At 44.6% G+C, this 11,576-nt stretch overlaps 1 protein-coding gene across 4 annotated transcripts; it reads left to right on the top strand.

The window, feature by feature from the left end:
* The first annotated feature begins 1,465 nt into the window (after nt 1-1,465).
* Nucleotides 1,466-8,258, top strand: LOC119314871 (protein LOW PSII ACCUMULATION 3, chloroplastic-like). 4 transcript variants are annotated; one of them, XM_037589554.1, is made up of 9 exons: nt 4,044-4,184; nt 4,276-4,452; nt 5,928-5,975; nt 6,074-6,113; nt 6,198-6,298; nt 6,577-6,769; nt 6,874-6,972; nt 7,080-7,197; nt 7,729-8,258. In XM_037589554.1, exons 1-9 carry the CDS (start codon nt 4,113-4,115, stop codon nt 7,847-7,849), a joined length of 969 nt encoding a protein of 322 aa, XP_037445451.1. In that variant the 5' UTR covers nt 4,044-4,112; the 3' UTR covers nt 7,850-8,258. The 4 variants fall into 4 exon arrangements, 1 of the variants encoding a protein (XP_037445451.1); XR_005152488.1 differs by lacking the exons at nt 6,198-6,298; nt 6,577-6,769; nt 6,874-6,972; nt 7,080-7,197; nt 7,729-8,258 and adding an exon at nt 1,466-3,741 and having other exon boundaries at nt 3,971-4,048; nt 5,919-5,975; nt 6,074-6,119; XR_005152489.1 differs by lacking the exons at nt 4,044-4,184; nt 6,198-6,298; nt 6,577-6,769; ... (1 more) ...; nt 7,080-7,197; nt 7,729-8,258 and adding an exon at nt 1,466-3,741 and having other exon boundaries at nt 5,919-5,975; nt 6,074-6,119.
* The last annotated feature ends 3,318 nt before the right edge of the window (nt 8,259-11,576 follow it).

Below are 11,576 nucleotides of genomic sequence, written 5' to 3' on the forward strand. Positions count from 1 at the left end.
GCCCTTCTCGGAGAAAGTAACAGCCCTATGTCTCGGTGCCCTGAGGCGGTCGACTGGATTATATGTGTGTGTGTGAGTTTACAAAAGTGCGAACCCCTGTCCCAGAGGAGGGGGGTGGCTTATATATAGAGAGTGCGCCAGGACCCCAGCTCCCCTCCGTTACTCAGGGTTCAATGCTCATAAAGGAAAGGCGTTACTGGTAACGTCTACAGTAAAATGTCATAAATGCTCATAATGACATGGTTTAAGTCCTAACCGTAGGGTTGCTCATCTTCTGGTGGTCGAGTGTCTTCAAGGTGGTCGAGTGAGCGCATCTCCGCGGTCGAGTGGATGATGATTTCTCTTCGACTGCTTCTGATTCTTTGTAAAGATGTCCTTGGGGAGGGTATGCTGGACAGGTCCATGACCCTACCCTAGGTACATAGCTTCATCACGCGCCACCGTGGAATTCCACATACAATACATTTCTCTCTATTCCATCTTGTCTCCTGCGGCAGTGGACACAGCCAGATAATCCACGTGTGGAACGCTCCCCACGAGCGAACTAGGAGTGGAGGTGGTGAACTAGGATGGGGACTAGGCGATCGAGGAGGAGGTGTGGCGGGCGCTGCCGATGATTACCATCAGGGTACTGCTCGATAAGGGCGATGACTCCACGCGCCATGCCATCTCTATGCTGCTCGCAAGTGAGGCTATCATGATGAGTAGCCGGCACGACTGGATTCATGACGGGGCGTGACCTGATTTGGGGCTATCGTGACCTGGTGCACCGCTTACAGAGCAAAATGTCTTGCCACCGCCCTCCTCATCTGAGGCCACATCGCGGGTGACGTGTTCACGGGCACAATAACCTCCCTGCTAGGGGCGCAATTCATCTTCTTTTTAATTAGGATGCATTATGTAATTTCAGGGACCCTTTTATAAATTTCATTGTTAGCTGGTGTGCCTCAAGGTGGGTTCAATCAATCAGAAACTTCATTAAAATGGATTAAATAATCTGTTTTTCTATAGGATGACACTTACCATCCTAAGAAATTGACTTACCTCATTAATAGATGTAAAATGAGCTTTGAATCGATGTGTAGTTTTCTCAAAAAAACACCAAAAACAAATAATATTTGTAAGAAATTTCTGTACGCATTTTCTACAAACCGAATATATTTACAAGAAATTTTTCTTCAGAATCCTTGTTCCTATGTTTTTTCTGTAAAAATCCTTCAAACCGACTAAGGCCTAAGAATGTGGTATTTTTGCAATTCATTCCACTCGTATTCGTCAAGCTCCACATGTCGTGTGTGTAGTGGTTAGAGTTATGTGAGGGTAGTATAGTTGGGTATGTCAGGCATCTATACCTTGTAGTTGGTGTATCTGAAAAAACAATTTTTTTTCAAGAATTTCAGTAGTACTGTATTTAATTCTGGTTTTCTTCGAAAGTGCTTGATTTCATTTGCGACATCTTCAAAACTTAAGCAAAGCCCACCCGTCGTTGCAGCCACGCACCTCTTCTCCCCTCCAATCGCCTGTGAGCATGATAAGAACCTTCCAGAAACTTCTGCAACCAACCCGCGGACCCCACTGGGCTTCTACTCCCCTCCGCCGCTTCTGCGGCCGCGCCCCGGCCCCGCCTGCGCCCGCCGGCGGCGACATCTTCCAATGGAACTCCGCCATCACCTCCCACCTCCGCGGCGGCAGGGTGGCCGCCGCGCACCGACTGTTCGACGAAATGCCTGAGCGGAACGTGTTCACGTGGAACTGCATGATCTCGGGCTTCGTCCAGAACCGGATGCTCGCGGACGCCCGCAGGGCGTTTGACGCGATGCCCGCGAGGAACTCCGTCTCATGGGCGGCGCTCCTGACCGGCTACGCGCGGAGCGGGAGGGTCGTCGAGGCCAGGGAGCTCTTCGACCGGATGCCAGACCGGAACGTGGTCTCCTGGAACGCGATGATGTCGGGCTACATGCGCAACGGGATGGTCGAGCAGGCGCGCGAGCTGTTCGACGCGATGCCGTCGAGGAACGACGTCTCGTGGCTGACCATGATCTCCGGTTACATCAGGAGGCGGCGTGTCCATGAGGCGAGGGAGCTCTTTGACCGCGCGCCTTCCCCGTCGACGTCTGTCTGCAACGCGTTGCTGTCGGGTTACGTCGCGCTTGGTTGCTTGAAGGACGCCGAGGAGCTGTTTGTCCGGATGCAGAGACGGAACCCTGTCTCGTGGAATGTTATGATCACAGGCTACGCGCGGGCTGGGAGGATGCAGGTTGCGCAGAGCCTGTTTGATGAGATGCCCCAGAAGGACACGATATCTCGGACAGCCATTATGCGTGGGTACTTGCAGAATGGAGACGTTGATGCTTCGTGGAAGGTGTTCGAGGAAATGCCTGACCGGGATGCTATTGCTTGGAACACAATGATCGGTGGTTTCGTGCAGAGCGAGAGGGTGGATGATGCGTTGAGATTGTTTGCTGAGATGCCAAATAGGGATCTCGTATCTTGGAACACGATCTTGCAAGGCTATGTTCAACAAGGGGACATGGCTAGTGCAAATACCTGGTTTAGAAGAATGCCTGAGAAAGATGAGACCTCGTGGAACACATTGATCTCTGGGTACAAAGATGAAGGAGCACTAGCTTTGCTGTCAGAAATGACCAGAGGAGGACTCAGGCCAAACCAAGCCACTTTGAGCGTTGTTATTTCTATCTGCGCCTCTCTTGTTGCGCTCGGATGTGGAAAAATGGTGCATCTCTGTGCAGTCAAAACTGGCTTTGAGCGTGATGCTTTGGTAATGAGCTCATTGATATCTATGTACTCAAAGTGTGGGCTAATCGCTGAAGCCTCACAAGTTTTCGAATTGATGTTGCAGCGAGATACAGTGACATGGAATGCCATGATTGCGACATATGCTTATCATGGTAAGGCTGCTGAAGCTCTGAAACTCTTTCACAAGATGACTGAAGATGGGTTTCGTCCAGACCATGCAACCTTTCTTAGTGTATTGTCTTCTTGTGCACACAAAGGCTATTTATATGAAGGTTGTCGTTATTTTAGAAGCATGCAAGAAGATTGGAACTTGATTCCTAGGTCTGATCACTATTCCTGTATGGTTGATCTCCTAGGAAGATCTGGTTTTGTACACCAAGCTTATGCATTCACAAGAAAAATCCCATCTGACCTTCAAGTAAATGCATGGGAGACACTGTTTAGCGCATGTAATGCTCACGGAGATGTTCAGCTTGGAGAAGTCATTGCAAAGAATGTCCTTCAGGCGCAACCTTCTGATGGAGGAATGTATACACTCTTGGCAAACTTATATGCTGCCAAAGAGATGTGGAGCAGTGCTGCCAATGTTAGAGGATTCATGAAAGAGCAGGGCTTAAAGAAGGAGACAGGGTGTAGTTGGGTTGAGCTGAAGGGGGAGGTTGTTTCCTTCTCATCAAATGACAATACACATCCCCTAATTGATCAGATATGCCAGGAGGTTGATAACCTTTCTGTCATGATAGAAGGGGCGATGTGATAAGGTTATGAAAAATGGAACTCTGGCAGTCTGTGAGATCAGTTGACGGCACTGTTGGCTCCAGAGTCCAAAATTTGGGAAAACACAGTCTTTTTTTGTCAGGGGCCGGGGGTACGCCCAAATGAGTTCTTGAAAGGATAGGATAGTGATGTGTTGGAGCCTGTTCAATTCTTTAGCGATGACCCCTTCCAAGATCGTAATCAAGAAGTTAAAAACAAGACAGTGAGGTACTGGAGCCATCAACTCTGCATTAGTGGTATTCCTTTAAATTTCATTCAGACATTCATTTCTCAGCAAAGAGTCAGAGTTTCTCAGCAAGACTACATTGGCCCACTATATCAATATTTTAGGATAAACCAGATAAGAAAAGTCTGCATTGTCTTATCAGCCAATAGCAGCATATGCATACAACTAGATGTCGCTGTCATGACAGGCAAGATATTTTTCCCATCACAGCAATTGGAGACCACACAGTAATGCCTTGCCAAACAGACTGGTACTTCGATAGCAATTTCCCTCCACTACCACACACTGGTACTCTCTCCCTCTCCCCCTACCCCTCTCGCCCTCCGTCTGAACCACCCACCCCCAGGCTTCAATGGCCATGGCAACCAATTATTCAATCTCCAACGCACCATTTACCTTTAAACCATCTGCCCCGCATAAACAAGTACACCATCCCAAACAAGCTATATATTTCATCCCTTTCTTTCCCTTTAAATTTGAGCTTTCTATTCATGCATTTTGTTTATTTTGTGAAGGTTCCAAATTGGAGATTTCCTACAATTAGCAGTGGTGATGGTGGTGGGAGCATTTTCACTATATCAAGGAGGAATTTAAGAACTTGGTTCCATGTCTGCGCTGTCACTGGGGACCAGAGCACCCGTGACGTCTTCAGTGCAAATTTCCCAAGCGATTACACAGAACTCATAGTGCAGGTAATTCCGGTGAAAACTTGTTTATTGACAACTGGTAGTTCCTACAATGTTCTGGGGCCTTTGGTGTGGTGCCAGTTTTACATGCCCATATTAGTCGCTTTGCTTATATGGGCCCTGCATCTCATTGTGTGCAGCTGTACTTGAGATGAACACACACCTCAAATGACCAAATGTTAAATCCTTTGTCTTTCAGGCAGTTGTGAAATATCTGTATACTAGGCTACTAGCTACGCCATTTGTGACATATTATTGAAAAATATTTCGGTGGCCTACTTTGCTTATTGAACTTACCTAGATAAGCAGTAGAGTGGTTTATGCATTGTCAGTTTGTTATGCATGTTACATATTCAATTGGGCTACCTTCGCAATTAGGTGGGAAAACCAACATTCCACATTTAGGCGCAGCATTTTTTAGATCTATCTCTTCATGCTGCAAAGTTATTGTTGCGGACAGTTGTCAGGCAGATTGTTACTCGACGCAATCCTAATCCCTCTGGTGCTGATATTTGGAGTTTCAGCTGGGAACCTCTTTCTGGGCAACCAAGATCTACAACCTTTCCTTCAGCTCCATCCAAGACCTTATGTACTCCAACTGGATATGGAATTCCAAATCCCCTCTAAAGTCATGGATTTCTTCTGGCTTCTTCTCAATGATCGCCTCAACACCAAGGACATGCTGAGGAAGGAATTTACACTTAGATGATGGTGTCAACTGCATTCTTCGCAATGAAGGGCTCCTTGAGAACAAGGATCATCTGTTCTGGACCTGCAGCATCAGCAAGGATAGTTGGGAAACTCTTAACCTCTTCCCTTGTTGTGATGTGATGGGATGGAAAACCAGTTATCCTCTGCCAAAGCCTCTTTAAACCTTTCTTGATGGAGGTCATATTGCTGCCTGGAACATTTGGAAACAGAGAAATTTCCAAGATTTTTGGAAATGCCAATCCTAGCCTAACTCCTAGTCCTTCGTTTTTAAGAACCTCTTCCTTCTTACAGAATGAAGGAGATTAATGATTAATCGACCATATCTTACCACTTGGCTGGATAGCCAGGGCTGAGCTTCTTTGTTCTTCTCTTTGTACTTTCACCTCACCCCCTTCTTTGTAAATGTCGTCTTTTCATACATTTTACTGTCGGGGCCTGCTCAATAGTTTCAGTTAAAAAAGCGAGTAACAGATATGAATGGTTGTGTGGAGTTTTGTGCCCAGCAACTCGACACTATACTGTATCTGGATACTGTAGACTGGATAGAATCCGTGAACATCCTAAATTGGTGGTACAGTTTGAGCTAACCTTGTTGGTACCATCTTCTCTCACATGCTTATGCGGCAGAGAGGGCGATCATATTAAGTCCTTACTTTGATGACGAACAATGCAATTAGTGCATTCACTGTAGCTTGGATAACAGTGTTTCTTCTGAAAGAAGATGCATGAATGATGTTAGGACTAATGGGCTATACCTGTAGTGATTTCAGGCTAAAGAAGCTACAGAATCAGCTTTTAAGGATGGAAAACAGCTATTGGTGAGTGACTGGACCGTCATTCTTATCACATACTTGGCTTTACTTTTTTCTTTTCTCTTCTTTTTTGCCAGTGATTTTGTATATATCATATAATACAGGAAATAGAGTTTCCTACAGCAGGACTACAATCTGTACCAGGTTCCACATAGATGAGCTTTCTGTATACTTAACTTACTATAAGTTATTTGTAACGTGAAAAAGCTCCAATTTGTTTCTGTTCAGGTGATGGCGAAGGTGGAATCGAGATGACAGGAAGCATGCTTCTCATTAGAGAATTTTGCGATCGCTTCGTACCTGCAGAGAAAGTTACCAGGACCAGAATTGTATGTCTTTCTTTGCATTCTTCTATTCATTAGTATCTATGCCTACAATTTAGTTTTGTGAGTGGATTTGGACCCCCATTATAGCAAGCAAGCTTATGCTTTACAGTAAAAAAAAAAGCAAGCTTATGCAATGGGTACGCTTTGGCCGATACCATGTGATTAAAGTATTTTATTTTGGATAGTAACGAACTTTAAATAGGTATACTTGTATTGTGCTCAAGTTTCTATTCCTTTGAATCTTTTTCCGAATTTAACTGTTCCGTCTCAACATGTTTCAGTTCTTCCCTGAGGCAAAAGAGGTTACTTTTGCGAGACAGTCAGCTTTTGAAGGGTGTTCATTGAAATTGGATTACCTAACAAAACCATCCTTATTCGAAGATTTTGGTTTTACAACGAAGGTCAAAATGGCAGACCGTGTGCGGCCTGAAGACGAGATATTCCTTGTGGCTTATCCCTATTTCAATGTCAATGGTGACCTCTGCTGATTTTTGAAATTTGAGCTATCCCTCCTTACTGTACTGTTCAGTCAAAGTTGAGGTTTGCTGCTATAATAAGATGTCAATGGTGTTTTGTAGAAATGCTTGTAGTGGAAGAGCTTTACAAGGAAGCAGTTCTTAATACAGAACGGAAAATGATTATCTTCAATGGAGAACTAGATCGGATAAGAAGTGGATGTATCCTTCAGTATAGAACTTCATGTTTAATTGATTATCTTGAACGTAGTAGAAACAATTATTCTGTGATTCTGGTTTTATAAATTTGACTTCCTTCATAAGCGAAGATTACCCGCCCTTTTTCTATCCAAAGCTGGGTGAACTTTCCAAGACCTTTCTTCCGAAACTGGAGACCGTATACTATATTCACAATTTTAAAGGGTCCAAAGGGGGAGTACTTTTCAGGTTTGCATTCTTTTCCTGAACATGTTGCTCCGTCCGATCCATATTGATTGTCGCTGCTTTAATACAATTTTAGTATAAAGTTGTACTAAAACAGCGACAATTAATATGGATTGGAGGGAGTATTAACGTTTGGTTTCTCCCCAAATCTACCTTGAATAATGTATAGGTCCATATGTTTGCATGAATAATTTTTAACATAGTCGTATTACAATATATCTTGTGCTTCTGGACATAAATTTGTTAACATCCTTGTTGCGTTGAAATATCAATTCTTGTAGCACTAAAACTCTTATTATTAGCTGCATGACCTTCTACGCATATATAGTTTTTAGGCATTCCTACTTAACGTGTATCATAAGACATATTTTTTTATTCAGCCATCTCGTCCGTACTGTATGCATGTAATAACTCTGTAATGCTGTCTTATTGATGATTTGATATGGTAGTCCGATCAACACAATGCTCTATTCAGTAATCAGTAGGAACCTCACATTGAATAACTTAGCGAAAATATTCTTGTCTGTTCGGCAGGTGTTACCCTGGCCCTTGGAAGGTGCTGAGAAAAGTAGGTGGCAGCTTTGTCTGTTTGCATGAACAAGAGGAGATGCCGTCACTGAAAGAAGTGGCCCTCGACATACTTCCTTCTGCCTAGAAAGTTCCTAGAGTTACCTCAGAGGAAAGGGAAAATAGATATCCTAAAGAAAATGGGGGAAAATGAAGCTTTCAGTAATCATCCGAGGGAAGCAAAAGTCTGCAAGAGTTCTTTCCCAAATGTATATGCTCTAGAGATTCATCATGGTCTTGTTGTGGAGGACATAAAATTTAGGTAGATAGGGAATAGTGGATTGGGGAACGCATGTATCTCCAGTAGGCGCAACACTCATGCCAGGTCAGCTTGTCCTATCTTGGAATACTATGGTGGACCAGATGAATGGCCTGACGCACCTGTGGGGAATTGGGAAAAAAGAACTCATCAATTTTAGATTTTTTTCCTGGGGCTTAAACTTGGTACCTTATGGTGGTTATGATATCATGGAATTAATAAGAAATCTTAAATGCCATCCTTGTGTATATCTATGTGGAAAAAGATCCTGATATTGGGGGTGAGGTAACTTGCCTGATGCCTCTGATGGCAGAATTAATGGGGTCATCGAAAGTTCTTCCCCTTTGAGCTCGCCACGGAAGTGTAACATCCGGCATACTCAATGTCTGTTACAACCGGTCTTGCAAATTCCTGTTGGCTCCCAAGCCTAAGCTAAAACGTGAGGAGACCGGGGCACAAGCCAAGTATAAATTGTGAATGTGGCAGAGGCACGTTTGGTGCAAAGAAATGTTTCTACCATGCATTTCAGGGTGGCGCAACTTGTGAAACATCTAGCGTATGTCTCCAATTTATAGCGAGACCTGGCTCTGAGTAGTTGTAGTTGAAATCTTCATGCTACCATATTTTTACTGCTTTCTACATTCTTTTATCCACAGCAGCATATGCATATCTGGATGAAATGCAGAAGTGTGAGGTAGTAGTATTAAATCTTTCTTAAAGCCAGAGGCTCCAGGTGGGTGACTACGGCCATGTCCAATGTGGGGCGCTTGGGCAGGCGCCACTGATTGATTGGCAGTTAGAGCCATCAAATCTTGGCATCGGAGGTTGCGGGGTGCAAAGAGATGCGTTGGGCGCTTCCTTATTTTCTTCCCCACATTGGTGCATAGACAATTTAATTGGCGTATGATTAGCTCCCATGGTCAGGTAGGGCTCTTAGTTATTTTCTAATTTAACAATATTATTTTTTCCTCCATAAGTGCCTGGTCAGGCGGCCGGCCTTGTAGATGGCCTAAATCCTAGCATAAACCCTAGCCGCCACTCCATCTCCGCACCCTGGCGGCGTCAGGGAGACTAATGATCGTGGGGGTATGCTATGGAGGGTTCGGTGGATTGTTGTGGGCCGGCAACGGGGATGCTCCACGCAGTGTTAGTGTTGCAGCGCAACGATCCTCAACGAAGGCCTGGCCTGGCTAGGTCATCGGAGAAGAGGGCGTCGGTGCATGGTTCTGAAGGGTGGCGAGCTCGACATCAATGTTGACCTGGCATGCAGTAGCGTGGGTGATTTTTTTCTATTGTTCTTTAGGTATTCGTCGTGTTTGATTTGAGGTATCAAGGCAAAAATGTTGCCCCAGTGTAGGAATAACGTTATCCCCGCCCTTTCCCTATCCTGTTTGTGTGCTTATCACCGGTGAAGGGTGTGTGGAGCATATGCATATAAATAGGGATGCCGGTAAGTACCGAACATTTGTGATTTTCCCATGGCAAATCGAAAGCTTTTATTTTGGCAATTTATATACACAAAAAATGACAAGTTTAGTTGTCAAGCATGGCAATTCCGTCTTCAGTTTGTTGTTTGCCAGAAAATTGCCATGCTTATCAACTAAACTTGTCATCCTTGCATTAACTAAGTAGCCATAAAAAGACGTTTGATTTGCCACGGGCAAGTCCCGAACGTCCAGGATTTATCATTTTCGTACAAATAATATATGAAAGAAATAAAAAGAAAAAAGAGAGTAGAAAAAGAAAAAAAAAGAAGGGTTTGCCGAGTGTCACATGGCATAAACTGGGCAAAACATATGTTTGTCAAGTGCCACGTGGCAGGAATTTGGCAAAACATGTGTTTGTCCATTGTCACGGGACAGGAACTCAGCAAACGTGCGATTTAGCAAGTGGCCTCCTTTTGCTTAGGAACTCGATAAAGATCATGCTTGTCTAGTAAGTATCCAATGAATGGCAGTCGACAAACAACTAGACAAAAATCGGAGACTTCAGTAGTCTACTATAAAATGCAGAAAAATGTAACATGTGACGCTAATAGACAACCCACAACTTATTGATCTGCTCGCTGCTTTGGTCTTTCCTGTACCGGCGGTACGGTCACATCTCTTCAGTGCATCGATCCTCGATTCCAGAGTGGAAAAAACCCTAGCAACCGCAATCTTTCTCTCTCAGCTCTCGGTGGAGGTACACAGGCGCGAACCAGCGGGAATTTTGTTTAGACGCTGGACGACCACTCCGGCAGCGACCCAATATACAATCTAACAGTCCGCTGATGCCACATGATCAAGTCCAAGGTCTCCTTGCTAGGTGCACCGTCTCCATACGCACATGTGTGATGACATTTGTGTGTGCTAACCCCCAGGAGTCGTGCGGCATCGCGGGAGGCCAGCTTCGACTGGAAGCATGATGGCAAGTTCTTTCCCTTTGAGCTCCCCGTGAAAACGCAATATTTTTAGTTCTCGTCGGCTTTGAGCAACGGTCTTGAAAATTCCTGATGGCTCTCAAGCCTAAGCTCAAAGATGAGAAGACCGTTTCAAAAAAGAAAAGACGAGGACACTGAAACATGAATCGAATGTATATTGTCAATGTGACAGAGGTGAGGTGGGTGCAAAGAAATGTTTCTACCATGCATTTCGAGGTTTTGTAATAGTGAAGCGTCTAGTATATGTCTCCCATTTATAGCCTAGCCGGATCTGGCTCTGAGTTGTACTTTATCTAGCACATTCAAGTCGAGTGAGGACATCCTGAACCCGAATACATATGAACTCGTTTAAAAGAATGCATTTTAAAATGTCAAAAAATCCGAAACAAAATTACACGCATGCATCTTCGCAAAATGCATGCGCGGCACAAAGTTTTGCAAAAAAAAAACCCCTCTTTTTAGTTTGCCTCTACAAAAAAGACAAATTTCAGTGCTTTTAAGTAGTGTTCCTCGATATTTTTTAATCTTTTTTGCACATGCCAAAGAAAATGTTGTTTTTCCATGAAACCTTGTGCGCGCACATAGAAGATGAAGATGTGCATGTGCAACTTTTTTTCCGAATTTTTTCACATTTAAAAATGTCTTTCCGGAAGTGGTTTCATGTGTATCCAGGTTAGTCCATGTATTCTTCAATCCAGGTCTGGTTATTTTCTAGGATCAAACAGTTTAGCTTTGAGAAGGATTTAATACCCCCACACTTCCACAAAACTGAGCCTAAAGCGAGGCCTCTCAACGTTTTGCATTTTCGGCCGTCCCTTTTAATGATTTGGACGTTTTTGACCATCGGCTCTACTGTCTTAAGGGACTGCTACTCCGGAAGAAAAAACCAAGCACTCTCGTAAACTGGGCCAAGACAGCACATTTACATGACCAAGCGCTCCGGAGAGGAACAGATCGGGGCTGCGGGCGAGCCGTCTTCCCGTCTTCCACGAGGGGATCCAGCACGAGGAGTCCAGCGGACGCGTGGGATGCGAGTGCCCGATGCTTGCGCGGGATGCTGCGTGGAGTCTCTCTCAACGTCATGCCGACGCCATATGAGTCGCGGAATGTCCTCCCGGTGGACGCAAGGGCTCT

The sequence above is a fragment of the Triticum dicoccoides genome, chromosome 6A (assembly GCF_002162155.2).
Source record: "Triticum dicoccoides isolate Atlit2015 ecotype Zavitan chromosome 6A, WEW_v2.0, whole genome shotgun sequence".
NCBI classification, from domain to species: Eukaryota; Viridiplantae; Streptophyta; class Magnoliopsida; order Poales; family Poaceae; genus Triticum; species Triticum dicoccoides.